General features: G+C 48.6%; 1 protein-coding gene and 1 non-coding gene across 2 annotated transcripts; both read right to left on the reverse strand.

Moving 5' to 3' along the window:
• Nucleotides 1-2,201: 2,201 nt before the first annotated feature.
• Nucleotides 2,202-16,199, reverse strand: LOC120035680 (cyclin-dependent kinase 12-like). Its single transcript, XM_038982248.1, has 13 exons — nucleotides 14,172-16,199; nucleotides 10,411-11,118; nucleotides 9,635-9,814; nucleotides 9,275-9,414; nucleotides 8,732-8,902; nucleotides 8,438-8,627; nucleotides 7,103-7,159; nucleotides 6,215-6,316; nucleotides 5,763-5,840; nucleotides 4,857-4,973; nucleotides 4,586-4,717; nucleotides 4,194-4,408; nucleotides 2,202-3,998 (listed from the first exon to the last, which is right to left on the reverse strand). The coding sequence occupies exons 1-13, from the start codon at nucleotides 15,422-15,424 to the stop codon at nucleotides 3,532-3,534; spliced, it is 3,810 nt and encodes a 1,269-aa protein (XP_038838176.1). The 5' UTR covers nucleotides 15,425-16,199; the 3' UTR covers nucleotides 2,202-3,531.
• LOC120045241 lies at nucleotides 9,943-10,079 on the reverse strand. The gene has a single exon (XR_005476672.1). It is a non-coding gene; the product is annotated as a small nucleolar RNA SNORA5 (small nucleolar RNA).
• Nucleotides 16,200-17,044: the final 845 nt, after the last annotated feature.

Consider the following 17,044-nt stretch of genomic DNA (forward strand, 5'->3'; position numbering starts at 1 on the left):
AAAGATAACAAGGCTATCAGAGATCTTCAGGGAAAGCTTTGGAGAGGTGTGTGTGTATGTGTGTCTAGGTCTATAGGTGTCCAGTTGCTACGAGGTTGGGTGACCGGCTTGCTAGCTGTGACCAGAGGGTCAATGAAAGACTAGTGAGCATAGTAGAGCAGTTAATGACACAGTGTCAGAGTTTGTGTTTTTTGTCGGTGTGTAGCAGAGGGAGTATGAGGGTTAGAGGCACATGTACCTGTTCCTAGAGAGAGCGTTCGAGAATGAACATGATCATTTCTACATGGGAAAGGTCACTGAGGCTGACATACATAGATTGAGCGAGAGAGACAACGAGGGGAGATAGGACTGAGATCCGAAAACCTTATTTTACAGTACCTTTGGCCAAGGACACACAAGGTATGCTAATGAATTTTGAGCCATGGCTTTTAATGTGCCTTCCAGAACAGAATAAACAACCCAACTCTTCCCTGGGGGCAAAGATCATTCAGGGGTTGCTAAGGTCACAAAGGAGGCGCAAGGTCAAAAGTCGGGAGCCAGCTAGCATGATGAGACTGACTGAGTAGTTAACTCACTCTCAGTCCCAGTGTTTTCCTTTTGTACCCCCCTAACCACCTCTACATTTCAGACTTGTTCTTTGTTCCACCGGTGTCATACGTAGCAGACACCAACCCCCACCCATTCAACTGCAGATGAAGAGGAGTGAGGACACCAGACTCCAAAACCCACTGAAAGCCTCATCGTTAGAGGGCACTGCAGTAGACATAACAATCATTTGAGTTGCAAATTAAACAAAAGGAAATAACAGCTGATCACATTCCATGTGTGGAACTCATTAGGATCCAACTTCTTCAACAAGTCACGAGGTCCAGGAGGGGCAGTGTTAGTGATTGAAGGGTGTGGAAGTTTGTCGCACCTCCAGGTCTAGCACGTCACCAGGGCCCAACCCCAGTCTGTCTAGAGTGGGGCTTAGTTTGTCCTTTAGCCAAACCAACACTGTCCATCTTCACAATAACATCCTGACCCAAAGACCTGCTCTTTCCTCCAGACTAACAATCTCACAGCCAATATACACAACCTGCTCAGGTGAGCTGCTCTTCTGTTCCCACCTAGAGAGACTGGTCTATAGTATCATCATTATCAATACAGTAGGTGTCCCTGGCTCCTGTCCCTGTAGGTCGGCCCACTGTACCCCAGGTCTCTAAACAGGCCCACCCAGGATCAGCGAGCGGCCCTGTGGGCAAAGCGGAGGTCCTGGTCCTTGGGAAACTGTGCTGGGATAGCAGAGGCAGCAGATTCCCTGCCAGTAGGGGGCTCTCTGGCAGGAGATGGTTTAGGGGAGTCAGTCGTCCAGGCAGGGGGTGGCTGTCCCCGTACAGGGGTGCCCATGGCGGGGGAGTGGTCCCTGCTGCGCTGGGGGGCCCCAGCCTCTGGGTCCTGCTGGGAGATGAGCTGCAGCAGGGCGGCTGCCACCGCTGGGCTGATGTCCTGACCGGGCCCAGGCTGGGGTTCAGAGCTGGGCTGCTGCTGGCCAGGGGGGAGGAGGGCTGAGGGTGGAGGGCCAGGCGGAGAGGGGGGACGTCGCTCAGAGGATGGAGGGACCTGATTTGTTCCGATCTGCTGCTTCCGCTTGGTGACTGCACAGTCTGAGGGGGTCAGAGAAAACAAGACAGTCAATCAGATATTTACAAGAAACACAAAGCGCAGTTACAGTGAGATTTCACCTGGACATTTGTGCCATCTACACTACAGACACATTTTTATTCAATTCCCTTTAGTGAAACGTCCCAGAGAACCAGGTAAGTGTTTGTAAGTGGGGTCTGGACAACGTACAGCTGTATTTCCCACCTTGGCCAGCAGAGGGAGATCATGTACCATTCCTACGGCTGGATCCTCACCTTCCACTAAACAACATAGTTTCAGTTGGATAAATGTTTTCAATAGGCTACTGTTTTAATTGGATGAGTAATACGTGTAGTTGTCATGGGTTGATATTGCTACTAAATACCACAATTGTGATTATGATAAATGTTAATTCTCTAAATTAGTCTGGAGGTGTGCCACCTATGTTATTTCTCCCCTCTTGGTTCATGGTGACTGGTATGTTATAAAATCCTTAAGTAGGTAACATTTTTGAATGTTGACAGACAAGTTGTAATGTTGAGATGATGGAATATCAAAAGACCTCACGGTGGCCTAAATAATCAACATAACATTTATTCACACACGTATGTGAACAACAAAAGAAAGACGCAGGACACGGGGGTGTTTATAACAATAATAATCGATTGGACTTGTATAGCGCTTTTCGAGACGCCCAAAGCGCTTTACATAGTAGAAGGGGATTCTCACCTTAGGGTTTGTTCAACCCTGACAGACACAAGTTATATTTCAATAACAATACGAGCATGGGTTATTATGGATAGGGAGGGGTAAAACCTGAAGTTTGGGGAGGGGGATGACACTACAGGGAGAGAGGTGCGTAAAGCTCCATGCAGGCCATAAAGCTGAGACAGAGCGAGATGCCTTCTCAGTCTGCTGTCATGGCTACCGGGCAACACTGCTGCTACAGTTGTTTCCTAGGCAACAGGGTTGTTGCCTTAAGTGCCAACAGTAGGGTGACTACAGATACAGACTACAGAGGAGAACGCTTTACAAGCGTTGGATGATTCCGAGGTCTAATGTAAAAGACAACATACAAACATAAAATGAAAATGTGTGATTTAAATAAAAGTTAAAAGAAAGACATGCAGGTGAAGTCTAAGGTTCAAAACATTTATTTTTGCTTGATAATTTATTAGACTTTCTTCATAAAAATGTTGACATTACAGACTGGTTTTAAATCAATATATTTTTATGGAAGGAAGAACAATCCACGAAACCTGCTTAACAAATGGAGAAATGAGAGAGAAAGAGTGGGATAAGAAAACAGGGTGATAGAGAGGCAGGAGTGAAAGGTTGAAGGGAAGAGTGCAGTGTGAACCGTTGTCTTTCTAACGCTGTAAAACTACAAACCTTCTCTTAGTTTACATTCACACCAATGAGAAAAGTCCTTGTGCCCAAAGCCCAGTCCATGTGACCAGGGCCGTCCGAAGCCACTCTCTGGTCAGACATCTTGAGAACTTGCCAACTTCATGTATGGTATGTTTCCACCCTACGTGTGACTGAGTGGGTGAAAGTAGCCTTTGAAGTAGGAGACGGGTGAGACAGACAAAAGGTGGGTAGGGGGGTGAAACTGTTGTTGAGAGGAGGTGGTTCTAGACAACATAAAACTCATCTTCCTCAAAAAATATTTAAAGTAACCGTGGAATCTTTCTTCCGATTTGCCATTTAGTTAAGATCTTTCATCTCATCAGCTCGTTTATAAAGGAATTTACAACTGCTTTATGGTAAGCAGAAAAATAATCGATGACAAGATCCGCACCATGACAGGGAAGCTATGACGGGGCGTCACCCTCCGCCCAGTCTCCTCCCCCTCGTCCACCAGTCCCCTGTGAGATCCCCCTGACCCAGTGCTCTCTGCCCCTCCCCCTAGAGACTGAACCCAGACTTGCCCTTGCGATCAACAGTGGAGGCAGACGAACCGCGAGTCACAGCCTCCTCTGATTGGACGCCATTGCTCTCGTCGCCTTGCTCAGTCGCCTCGGCCTGCGGCTTAATGAGCTGGCCCAATAGGAGGGCCAGGAGGTTGGTCTGGTTGTCCTGGCTGAGGGGCGGCTCGCTGTGGTGCGGGGAGGGCTCCTGAGGCTCTGGGGGAGGTTCGGGGGGCTGGGACCTAGCCGGACCCTGGTCCTCTGAGGCCCCCCGGTGGTGGGAGGCCTCGGTCAAGGCAGACAGGGACTGGCTAAGGGTCTCTAGCTGCTGCTGGCTCTCTGGGTTGGAGGAGACGTTGAGGAGCTGGGCCATCTGAGGCAGGCTGAGGTCTGTCTGTCTCTGCAGCAGGTTCAACAGTACAGCCAGCTCTGTCTGGTTCAGCTGCTCTGCCGCAGCACCCAGGCCTGATGGGAGAGAGACAATGGTCACACATACTGTAGACAGCAGCCTGCTGAGAGTGTATGGAGACAACATGTGTTCACATTATAGACTTACAACAACCCTCGTCTGCCTGTGCAGCCACTATCTAACCAAGGAGACATTTGGATAAGGGTATGTTCTTCTATAGTAGCGAACTGTGACTACTGTGTCGGCCTGACCTGCTAGCTCATTGGCTGAGATGGCTGAGGAGGGTGGTCTTCCGGGCGGAGCTCCAGCTGGGCTGGCTTGGGGCCGGCTGTTCTCTCCACTGGAAGCCCCCGAGGGGTCCTTACGGGGCACTTTGGGCACAGGCACATCCTCGGGCAGCCCGCTCTGACGCTGGCGTCGCCGTTTCTTACTCCACAGCTCGTGGCAGTCCTGCCAGTGAGGGAGACTGGAGAGAGAGAGCGAGAGAGATAGAGTGATACAGAAGCAAAAACGGGGTGATGAAAGCATGAGGGAGAAAAACAGAAAGCGAGAGGGGTGTTGGGAGTATGGTGGTGGATAGTTTGAGGTTGTTCTCTAGATGTAATGAGCCCAGGAAAGGACAGGGCTAAGACGAGGTCCTCACTTGGGCGGGGACATCTTGCTGGGCTCCACGTTACACAGGAAGTCACTATTGAGGGCCTGTTCGGCCGTGCAGCGCCGCGCAGGGTCAAGGGTCAGCATGCGGTCCAGCAGGTCCAGGGCCTGAGCAGGCAGACTGACAGAGCGCGAGAGAGAGAGAGCAAAATTAGAGAGCGCGAGTCAAACAAATAGCATCAACAACTGATGTACTGCCACAACTATCAGATTGATGAAAGGACAAGAAAATCCCACGGTGTGCATGTCATGTTACATACAAGGCAAACTCCTCGCGTAGCCGTCGGCGGTACTGTTTCTTGGGCTTCATGGTGTTGAAGTAGGGCAGCTTGATGACGTCAGGCCAGGCAGCGGGACACGGGCTCCCACACAGACGACTGAGATGGAGAGGGAGAGAGTTAGAGCTGTGGTAAACAGGGGCTCTATCCCAGATGGCACCCTATTCCCTATATAGTGCAATGCTTTTGACCAAGGCCCTTAGAGCTCTGGTCAAAAGTAGTGCAATATATAGCAGGGGTATTCAACTCCTATTTGAGAAGGTCCGGTCACACAAATATCCTAGGCGACAAAAGTCCGGATGGGAAGTCATTTATCACCGTAGTAACAACCCCTGACCTCGCAACCCATACCACCCGAAATGGTTCACACCCCTCTTGTTGGCGGAGAGAACATACTTTTAAGAAGCTAATTTCCTGCAATTCTACACATTTGGCCATTTCTTGTGTGTTCAAATGATACCCGAGTGACTCAACAAAATCTAAAAAATGGGGGACCAATGTGGGTCGAGACCCCTGGGCACATCATTTGGCCACGATAACTACAAGATTTAGGTATCTGGTCAACTTACCTCTCAAGCTAACATCAACTGGACATTTATGACAAGTTAAAAACAGCTCTTTAAGATCTGTCAGTGAATGACATAAGAGGAAACCTGCCCATGCACTTCCAAATGTACAAATTGCACTCAACCGCAGTAGGTTGAAAGCCCGACTGAGTTCCAAAAACAACAAAGGCAGGACCCGCGGCCCGTATTGACTCCATTCTGGGTCTGGACTGCGGTCTGCCTGTTGAGTATGGCTGCTATATAAGAAATAGGTTGCCATGTCAGACAGGATTGTAATGTGGAGATGCAGTCTTCCAGGCAGCAGGGGGCAATAGCAGCATACCTGATCAACTCTAACTGCAGCAGCTCCTGATTGGCCTGGAAGATGGGCTTCTTGGTGAACAGTTCTCCCAGAATACACCTGTGCACAGTCAATGGACAATGTTGGCCACTCGCATATATATAAAAACATTTTTTTAAAGCATTCACAAATCTTGAGTTAGGATTTGTTAAGAGTGATAATTATCTGCCAATCATTAGGTTTAGAGCTCCGACTACTTCAGTCAAAATGATATAGCAGTTTTATAGTGACACCATGTGGAAAAATAAGGTAAGTACAATCTGTTTTCCTACGTAGAGCTTGTTCGATTGGAGCATTTATGTGCGAATGAAATGTTTGTGCACCAATAAACCTGCACAGGGAATGAGTGTTCTTGGGCATGTACAGAATCAGTGTCCAGGTGCATGACGGTGTGTGGGTGAGTGTGTGTGTGGACAAGGTGAGTGTGTACTAACCCGCAGCTCCAGACGTCGATGGCTGGAGAGTACCTCTCCTCTCCCAGGAGGAGCTCAGGTGGGCGGTACCATAGCGTGATTACTTTATTAGTGTAGGGTCGACTGGAGGGAGCAGGGAAGGGGACATTCAGATATAACACACAGATACAGTACCTTTACTATGCCCTCCAGTGCCCAAACACCCACAATTCATCTCTCAACAATGGGCTGATGGAGGCAGAACCTCTTTATACAGGACACAGCACCACCTAGTGGGGAATCACTGGAATAGATAGTTTTCATTCAGACCACAATGGCAACAGAGGCCTTTTCTCAATTGGATTTGCTCAACTCCCACGTCCTCTCGCCTTCTTTTGAAAAAGGTAGTCGAGGAGGCGAGGGAACGTGGATGAAAATGTGCTTGTATGAAATGAGACTCCTCCACTCACGGATAATCAGGCAAATTAGGTTTACAGGGGTGGATGCCAAATGAGTAATGTGATAAAAATAGATATAGATAAAACGATAAGCAGCATATTGTTTGTGTGCATGCTTTTCTCCTCCAACAAAACAAAAGCGGATTCAAAGGGGGTGTGGCAGATATCCAAACTCTTCCGTGAAGGACTCTGGTAGGATACACATGACTATCCTCATGAAAGGTGGCTATCAAGGAGGGAAGGACACTGTTCCGGTCGCCTACTAACGAATTGACATTTCCTTGACCACTTATCGGTTTCCGGGTCACAGAGGAGAGCGGACATAGGAGAGGTTGAAGGACGGGCTTTTTCACAAAATGAGAAAAGGCCCGTGTGAGGGTCACAGTTTAAAAGGATTGAACCAGGGGCAGGAAGGACCTCTGACTTTATGATGATGTCATCGTTGCTCCAAAGCAAGAAATCCAAGTCTCACCTTTCCTCTGAGTTGTAGAGGCGGGCCAAACCAAAGTCAGCCAGCTTGATCTGACCACTGCACAAGGAGAGAGATAAAGAAGTTAGAGACAGAATCAAACATCATAACAAGACAACAACGTATTACATTCTACAGCTGTTACCTTACACAACCCTAACTACGGAAGTGAATAATTCAATCACAACAGCGAGGCAGAGGAAAGGGCATTTGAATTCCCATTGTAGAACGTTGCACATTGAAAACAGGACCAATCAAAAGGAAAAACCCAATCCTACTATAGCTACAACAATCATTTTTAAAAACTCCCCGTGCTCACTAAAACCACACAAACTACTACCGTTGCTATCACCATAACATTCTAGGTTAGTGTGTCAATTGTTTATAGCAGGGACCGGCAAAGCTATGCTTTTCCCTCCTTGGGGAACTGCTTACATTAAAAGGTAGACTCAGCGAGATGACGTAGACACACAAAGTAAACAGCAGTAGTAGTAGTTGAAATTATACAATGTATCAACATTGCTCGAACTGTGCGCTGCTCCAATGTAACAAAATGTACAAATCTAACAACGAAAGACTTATCAGGGTCTGCATCCCCACTCGCCATCACGGATAAATTAAATTTAAAAAACTAATGGAGGAATAGATGTACATGAAGAGGGGACGGAGAGAGAAGCAGGTGAGTGAGGGCTGGGAGGGGATGCTGAGAGACGCAGGTGAGTGAGGGCTGGGAGGGGATGCTGAGAGACGCAGGTGAGTGAGGGCTGGGAGGGGATGCTGAGAGACGCAGGTGAGTGAGGGCTGGGAGGGGATGCTGAGAGAAGCAGGTGAGTGAGGGCTGGGAGGGGATGCTGAGAGAAGCAGGTGAGTGAGGGCTGGGAGGGGATGCTGAGAGAAGCAGGTGAGTGAGGGCTGGGAGGGGATGCTGAGAGAAGCAGGTGAGTGAGGGCTGGGAGGGGATGCTGAGAGAAGCAGGTGAGTGAGGGCTGGGAGGGGATGCTGAGAGAAGCAGGTGAGTGAGGGCTGGGAGGGGATGCTGAGAGAAGCAGGTGAGTTAGGGCTGGGCGGGGATGAGGCTGGCTGATTATAGCTGCCATACGTGATATGAGCATGAAAGTCAAGTGGCATTGGACCTCTGCATACAAGAGACCAGTGGCTGATGCTTCAATTCAACTGACTTTATAAACATCTTATAACAGGCACCGGCAGGTTCTTTAGATCGGTAGGGCTGAAAGATTCAGTAGTATCATACGAAACGGTACTAAGGTATGTTAAAATGTTGGTATCATAAGTATCATGACATTTTGGTACCGTGATATTACCATGCTACACTAGTACCTGTTGTTGAGCAGTATGTTGGAGCACTTGATGTCTCTGTGCAGGAAGTTCTTCTTGTGGCAGTAGTCCAGCCCCTCCATCAGCTGTCTCATGAAGCTCCTCACGTGTTCCTGGGAGAACTGACACAGCCCCGACTCCAGCAGACCCATCAGGTCATGATCCATGTACTCAAACACCAGGTAGAAGGCACCTGACGGAACAGGCAGGGGTAAGGAGGATGCGCATACACACACATACAGGCACAGACATACACCAAGCACAAACCCCACACACACAGTCCCCCTTTCCACACACCTTTGTCCTTCTTGAAGTCCAGTGCGTCCTGTTTGTCTGTGACGATCTCCTTCATGTTGACCACGCTGCGGTGGTTGAGCTGGCGGAGGATCTTGATCTCTCGGATGGCCGTGATGGGGAAGCCCTCCTTCTCATTGTCCAGACGCACCTTCTTCAGAGCCACCAGCTCGCCTGGAGGGCAGGAGGAACAACGTGAACATTACAGATTACGCCACTGTCCAATGTAGGGGGTGGATGAAAACGTCCGTTTTATGGTACCAACTCTGTTGATTGTCCTGATCAAAAGTTTAATAAATGTGCTAAATAAAACACATTTGTTCAATGTACACGGACGCCCAACGGAAATGTGTCTCCTGCTTAATTTCAAATTCCTCTGAAAGACACACACAGAGAGGCTAGAGCAAAGGGGACATGGGGAGGCGAGATCAGTCACAACACCCCATAGCATACACACATACCGCAGGCGTGGTGATCACTTGTGCCGCTCTCAAGAACAACGAAACACAGGTGTGTCAGTGAAAGGGCAGCACACGGGGCTCTCACCGGTGTCTTTGTCCTTGGCCTTGTACACCTGGCCGTAGGTGCCCTCCCCGATAATGCCGATGATGTCAAACTTGTCCACGCAGCGTTTTCCCCAGTCGCTCTGTGTCTGTTTGCGTTCGCCATAGCGTGGACAGCAAAACCTAGACAGGAGAGCCGAGGAGACTTGCTATTAGGAAATGTTTTACCTCACGGAATAAGCCCGTGATGATAACTTTGTACCATCTTAAGCTTATTTTTTATTTTTGTTGAAAGGAAATAGGCTGCAATGGGAGAGGAGGGCTGTGGAAAAGAGTGTAGATAGGTGGTTTGGGGGGATTGATAAGGAGAAGGGTAGGTTCGGTTGAGCAGATAGGAACTCACTTTGGTCTCTTCTTGAGAGCGGACTGGGGCGGAGGTGGAGCTCTGTAGATGGGGGACTGGGGGGGCGATGGGTCTCCTCCGGCCAGCGTGGGGGGCAGCGGGAGGTCGATCAGAGACGGCCGATTCCGCACCTCTTTCTCCTTCCTGGAAGACCTCTGAGGAGGAGTGGACTTCTTCGGACTGATGGAGGGAGAGATAGAAAAAGGGAGCGCGAGAGATCAAAGGTAAAGAAGGAAGGAGAGAAAAAGAGCATTTCATTACTACACCGCATCATCGTTTCTCTAGTGAGTTTGGATTTTCTTTTCCTTATATGTCTGTAGCACAAATGTATCCCAAACTACCATGACAAAGGGATGTGGGGCCCATGAACTACACTTTCACTTTGGCAGCCATTTTGGCCAGTGCAGTCCACTGCAGAGGAAGCACTGAATTTGATAAGGCTGCAAGGAGTTAGTGATCATTTTTAAGTCCCATGTAGGCCTGTTTTTACTACTTGACATACTCGTGGTCTAATGGCAGCTAAAGCATCGCCTACAGAGCATTCAGGTAATCTGTTCAGAATTCCAGTACTGTACTGCAGGCAGGTGTGTGTTTCAGAGAGACTGACTGTTGGGTGAAACCTGAGCCTAAGGTATAGGCCTAATGCCTGTTCTGTTGATGACTACACGTTTGCCAAGCAACAGGACTGGGGAGAGGAGAGTTGTGTGTGTGTGTGTGTGTGTGTGTGTGTGTGTGTGTGTGTGTGTGTGTGTGTGTGCACGCGTTTCATGGCTTACCTGTCCTGACAGTCTCCCACTAGCATGGGTGGTAAAGGCAGGGGGGGCAGAGTGGAGGTCTTGTGGATGGGTGTCAGGCGGGCAGGGCTGCGTGTGGGCATGGGGGCAGGAGATTTGGACTGGGGAGACGACAATGAGGAGGAGGAGAGGGCTGTGGAGGGTGCGAGGCTGGCCTCAGTCTGGCCCTGGGGTGTAGGTGGCTGAAGTTGGGCGACAGGGGCGGAGGGCAGAGGAGGTGGAGGTAGTGGGGTCGTCTGACCGGGGGGCAAAGGGGGAGCAGGAGATGAGAAGGTGGAGGGTGGAGATGCAGAGCCGTGTTCTTCGCCAACAAGAGTGTCCTGGGGCTGGTGTGCAATGGGTGGAGGCTGGAGGTCCGTGGCTTGGACAGAGTCTCTCTCAGGTATTCTCTCGGGCTCAGCTTTAGGAGGGCGTGAGGTGGATCCTTTGGTCTTGCGTGACGAAGGTGGAGGGGAGGGGGGGCGAGCTGCAGCCACCGCAGCCTGGCGCTCCTTCTTCCTCCGGCTAAGCTCCGCCCCCAGGCTGGAGTTGAGTGGGAGGCGGGAGGAGGGTGGGGAGCGGCTGGTGGGCCGGCTGCTGTGAGACCCGCCCCCCCCGGCAGAGGATGAATGCTTCTTGTTGCGAGAGCGAGAGGAGGAGCGACGGGAAGAGGAGAAAGGCGGTGAGCGACTCCGGGAGCGAACTGAGCGCCTGGAGAGAGAGGAGGGAAGATGTTAGGAAAACAATAATTCCTTGTTGGCTGCAAGTTCTCTCTCTAAGTTGGGTGTGAGCACCAAGACAGAGGAACTAGAAGGGAGGCCATTTGACATTACTGGGGCATTTTGCACTTGTGTATTAAGGTGTTAATAAAAACAACAAATGGCACGTCACTGCAAATGATAACTACGGAACGTGTTATGTTTATATAATTAGATAAGACCATGCGGCAAGCTCACTCCACAGCTAGCTTGACATTTCACCAATTGTGCTATCGAATTGGATCCTTTTCTGTCACTCAACTGGTTCGTAAGTGGTCAACTGGCGCTCACGTGTGTTGGCGAGGCAGGACCCTGGTCCAAGCTCAGTTAGAGGCTAGTTCAGAGAGGTAGCGCTATTTGCTAAGATAGCACACTGACTGCGTTTACACATAGAAGGAGTTATGTCTCCTTCCATATAAGCTACACTTCCCATTCCCTTAGTCAGCATACAAACATACAATTATGTCAGTCAGGGGGACAACCTTTGGCTACTTTAAGTTCAGACTAAAGCAATGTGTGTACAAACGTCCCCCAGAAGTCTACTGTCTTGTGGGTTAACCTCAACAGTCCTCTGGCATTAGGCCAAATAGCTTAGGGACAAATTCATACACCTCATCACCATACATACTTTTGATAACCATCAAAGTAACTTTTATTCAAACGTGGGAGATGTAAGATGAAAAGAAGACAAGATTCTGAACATACTTAAAGGGATACTTCGGGATTTTGGCAGAGTGAGATAAACTCATCTATACCATTTTTATCTTTGTGTCCAGTATGAAGGAAGTTAGAGGTAGTTTTGCGAGACAATGCTAACTAGTTAGCAATTCTGCTGGTGCTAGTTGGCAACTTCGTTCAAACTGCATGCAGACATAAAAATGGTATCCACAAGTTGATCTGACTCTGGGGAAGTAGATTTTATTTTTTATTTTACAATGCAAATCAGTTAAGAACATTAAGAACAAATTCTTATTTACAATGACGGCCTCATAAAGGGCGCTTGGAAGAAGATGGCACTGACAAAAATCATTAGGTATCCCTTTAATTGCGGAAACATTCAGATTCCATAATTTGTTTGAAGGTTAGGAAAACAAATTAACTAGTAGCAAGTGAATATGTCCCTGAGCATGAAAACTTATAAAAGTCTACAAACTAAATCTAAAATGTGATTATTATAAGTTAATAACTGGGACATTGAAGTTAATTAGCTAGACTAAACAAATATCCTACAGTTAGCTACATGCTCGACTGGCACCCGAGTGGCGCAGTGGTCTAAGGCACTGCATCTCAGTGCTAGAGGCATCACTACAGACCCTGGTTCGATTCCAGGCTGTATCACAACCGGCCGTGATTGGGAGTCCCATAGGGTAGTGCACAATTGGCCCAGCGTCGTCCGGGTTAGGGTTTGGCTGGGGTAGACCGTCATTGTAAGTAAGAATTTGTTCTTAACCGACTTGCCTAGTTAACAAAAGGTTAAATAAAAGAAAATGAAATAAAAGGACTACACCAACATGATTCCCCAGCAGCATCTTTCAATAGAGTCTACTGACAGCAGAGAATGTTTTATCGTGCATCTATGCCACCTCCAACCAACAGAAGCTCAAGGTCCACTCACTGATGCAACACAAAATCAAAATGGCTGAATGTCAACAGCCTAGCCCAAGGCTCTCCAACCCTGTTCCTGGAGAGCTAACATCACCCCGCTGCCTGGCTAGTGTAGCCTATCCCCCAACCCATGCCCTCTCCTGCTCCAAAGACCACAGCTCCTCATAGGGTTTCCCTAGACTGGAGCACACAGGCATTGCCTGTCTGTCTGTCTGAGCCCAATGTGATGCCTCTCCTGACTTCCATAGGTTTCCATTCTACACCACATGGCAAGAGGCAACAACTCCCTGGCAGAAACAGCCCTGCGTGTCACACACATCTGAACATAGAATCAATGTCTCTTCCCTGACCATAGTTTTAAGTAGCCAGTGCAGGACATTGCAACCTGGCCTAGCCATTCCCTTTCCAACACCTTGAGGCTAGGAGCACCGGAGAGGAAGCTACAAGTACCGTCTGTTACCCATGGCTCAATCCTCAGCTGTCTAAAGCACTGTCTCAACCACTTACGATTTAAAAAAGGTACAATATGCAGAAATCTCTCCGCCATTTCCTGTTTGCAAAAATTCGAATAGTTCCCCTAGTTTCAGTTTGTTAAAAAAAACAAGCAATGCATCATTGTACCAACTAAACTCGCTGTGAAACATTGTCTATAACCCAAAATATTGTATTTTCAGCTGTTTGAAGCTGGTGTACAAAACCGAAAGTAAAAGACGCAAGAACGAAACTTAACAGGAAGTATAGAAATAGCGCATATAGAACTGATCTACTGCTTCTTAAACTTACTTTCAATGAGAATGGCAGATCTATAACTCACATTTCTATGTGAATTTGGTCAGGTCGCCCAAAAAGTTACATATTGCAGCTTTATCAAACACACAGTACAAGCACTTCCTTAGCACACAGACAAAAGGGGGTAGAAAACTAACAGTAGAAACAGTCAGAGCGGACCTGGTGTCTCCTCCAGTGGCGTGGCCATGTTCCAGTATGACCAATAAGAACATCAACAGTAGCAACACCAGTTCATCATCACGTTCGCGGCCTTACTGGGCCTCTGTAAAAAGGCACCTTGGGCATTTGTGAGAATCAACGTTGTGTGTTAGACAGCACTGGTGAATATGCCTCTGTGTGTGGAGGTGCATGCCATGCATACAGTGAGTGAATAACCAACAGATTGGGTGGCTAGTAGTAGTCCAAAACTACATGTTAGTATTAGGCGGTGTCTCAAATGACACCATATTCCCATTGTAGTCCACTACTTTTGACCAGTCTCATGGGGCCTGGTCAAAAGTAGTGCTGAATAAAGGGAATAGAGTGCGATTTGGTACGTATTACACTACTAGCATAAATGTGAATATGAGGCAGGCTGAATGGAAGGTGCCTGGGCCAGGCTAGAATACTCACCGGGACACAGGGCTTGTGCTGGAGGACCTGCGGTTACCATAGGGACTGATGGAGCGTCTCCTGGAGTAGGGGCTGTCGTCTCGCTCATAGCTGGAAGACCTCTGCCTGCTGGCATAAGGGCTGTCAGACCTCTGCCTGCTCCGCCTGGACATCTCCCTGTAGGGGCTGGGGCTCTGTGGAGCCGGCCTGCGTCTCTGGTGGTGGTAGCTGTCCACCTCCTGGCTGTAACCACCGACCGTGGGGCTTCCATTACCCCCTCTCCTTGGGGGGCTGGGGGACTGTGTAGGGGCTGTTACCTTCCGGCGAGGGCTCCCCCTGCTCGAGGAAGGCTGCCCCTTGCCCTTAGGGCTGGACTTGTGGCTCTTTGAGGACTTACGTTGGCTCCTATCCGTCCGGACCTTCTGAGAGGCAGAGGTGCTCTGGCTGGCGGTTGCATCCCCCCGACCCTCACGCCCCTCTGTCTTCTGTGGCTTATCCTTGCGAGACTTCCCGGAGCGGCCACCCTCCTTGCTGCGAGATGACGAGGAGGAGGATGTGGTGCTTCCCACACTGGCTGCAGTTTGGGCCTGGGAGGAGGAAGGGGGCAACTCTCCACGCTTTGGCCCCAAGTCAGCCTCCATCTGACCCTGACGCCGTGACCCGGAGGACAGGGATGCTACAGAGGACAGGGAGGCCACCTTCTCCTTGACTTTCCCAGAGCTCCCTCTCTCACGGTCTTTGCTGCTTTTTTTCTTGGTACTCTGACCCCCTTCCCCAGAGTCTCTAACTTTGTTGGGATCCTTCGACTTTTTGCGAGAGTGTCGGTGCTTGTGTTCCCGACCATCTCTACCAACAGCCCCGCCCCCATCACTATAATCTGGGACAGGTTCTAACCGATCCCCAGACCCTCTTTCAGCAGGCGGGTCCGAAAAAGTATCCGAATCTGAACTTATGTCGTCATATTCTACCAGCGGCTTCACGGCGCTAACCGAAGGAGGCGCTGTGGAGGTGAGGGCAGAAAAACCAGGGCCCTGAGCCACCTCGGACTCACGTCCATATTTGGCTGATTTATGCCGTTTGCGCTTGGAAGATGGCACTGACGACTTTGACTGGAGGTTACCGTCCTTGCTCGTCATGTTGCCCGCAGAGGTATGAGGCAGGACCAGGGGCTGGTGTAGCCCGCTGTTACCACTCGTTGTTTGGGACGGCAGGGCAATGCTACTGTTGGATTCCGGCTTCCTCTTGGTCCCATGGTGTCTATCCGACCCAGGCATTCCTCACGTCAGCGGCGGAACCTCTCCCGAGCGTGGGCCTCTGTAGCCGAGATAATACATTAACGGGAGAGTAGTACTCAGAAATCCGGTAAAATGAGATCCAGTGTTCTAAGCAAACCGACAAAATGGAAAATAGTGTGCCCAGCTTTAGTCCTCACGCATTATCCAAGTTGTTCGGCAGCATGGTTTGTCAAAGCAGAAAAATCAAGGTTGCTAGTGCCAAAAAACGCCACTAAAATGAAGGCCTGTGCATTTAGCTAGTTAGAGAAACTGGCTGAAAAGGCCCAAACAATAAATCGGAGCATTGTGCCCTCTTCTCCGTTTCTATTTGGCTAGCTAGCTCTGTGTAGCTAGCATGCTGTTTGGTAAAAAAACGAAAGAAAAAAATAAGTCCCTTTTCTTTTAGCTTCCCTTGTCCGGTGCCAAGGTTAGTTTAGGTGTTATTGTTCCTTAGATTTACGGTTTTGGAGTTCAATAAACAAACAGTTAGCCGTCATTAACAGCCGATGTTGTTTCTCGAACAAAATGAAAACTTGACCCGGTTGGTACTGTTTACATGGTCCCTTTTAATATAATTTTATCTCTTGTTAATTTGATATTGATCAGAAATTATAGTATTTTCATGTGCAGTAGATGTTCCAGTTTATTTTTAATGGCTCTGGGAATCAACCAGGCCTATCTTTAGGGCGATGATAGTGGATTTAATAACATCCACAGCCCTGTCAAGAGACGACAACCGCCATTGTGGCTCCTGTTATAAATTCTGCAACTGCGCTCTTATCGTTATCGCCCTATGACTAGAACCGGAAGTTTCGACGGCTGTCATTCTTCATGGTAGCTCAGCAACAGCCTATCCCAAAGCGCTATCCAGAGAGCTGCACCGCCTTCCGCCCGTGGCGAGACGCAACGTTTCACCTGTAGAGGGCCTATTAAATATAACTTTCTTTCCATGAAAGTCGACGTTATTGTATTCCAACTACATTAGCTAACTTGTAAATAATTTAAACAACTTCAGAAGTTGACAACAAAATACAGAACACAAAAACGATACGGCTAGAATAATGTGTCTTAATTTTATTGAGAAATTAAACAGAGAGTGGCCATAGCCTTGTGCAGTCGACCAAAGAGAAACAGCTAGCTATGTATGATGTGTAAGCACAGATACTGAGACCTCTCTGTCGTAAAACATAGCAAACTGACACTAACCGACTTAAAACAAATGTATTTTTTATCACTCAGTGGTGTCACCTCAAAAATCACATCACTCAGTGGTGTCACACCAACAACCACACAAATGGTAACCAGAGACCAACTATTGCTTCCATGAGGTATCCGCACATTCAATAATTATTTAATTTAGCTCCATAATAAATCAGCGAGATGCTCAACATTGAACAGTTTATAGTATTTATTTAACATTGGCGTTACTACAAACTTATTTTCTTCAACACTAATGTTATCGTAGACCGGTCTCCACCATCAGAGACTTGTGTTATAAAAAGTATCCATAATTGTATGTTGAACCAAATAGTTGGTCCCGTGTGGCTCAGTTGGTAGAGCATGGCGCTTGCAACGCCAGGGTTGTGGGTTCATTCCCCACGGGGGGACCAGGATGAATAT

The sequence above is a fragment of the Salvelinus namaycush genome, chromosome 3, assembly GCF_016432855.1.
Source record: "Salvelinus namaycush isolate Seneca chromosome 3, SaNama_1.0, whole genome shotgun sequence".
Taxonomy (NCBI): domain Eukaryota; kingdom Metazoa; phylum Chordata; class Actinopteri; order Salmoniformes; family Salmonidae; genus Salvelinus; species Salvelinus namaycush.

What these genes read in the sequence shown, in the direction of transcription:
- LOC120035680 (XM_038982248.1), bottom strand. Translation starts at nt 15,424, where the DNA reads ATGCCTGGGTCGGATAGACACCATGGGACCAAGAGGAAGCCGGAATCC. An exon ending in GGACTTCAAGAAGGACAAAG is followed by an intron (nt 8,628 to 8,731) that starts GTGTGTGGAAAG and finishes CTGTTCCGTCAG; the next exon opens with GTGCCTTCTACCTGGTGTTT. An exon ending in AGCAAGATGTCCCCGCCCAA is followed by an intron (nt 4,409 to 4,585) that starts GTGAGGACCTCG and finishes CTCTCTCTCCAG; the next exon opens with TCTCCCTCACTGGCAGGACT.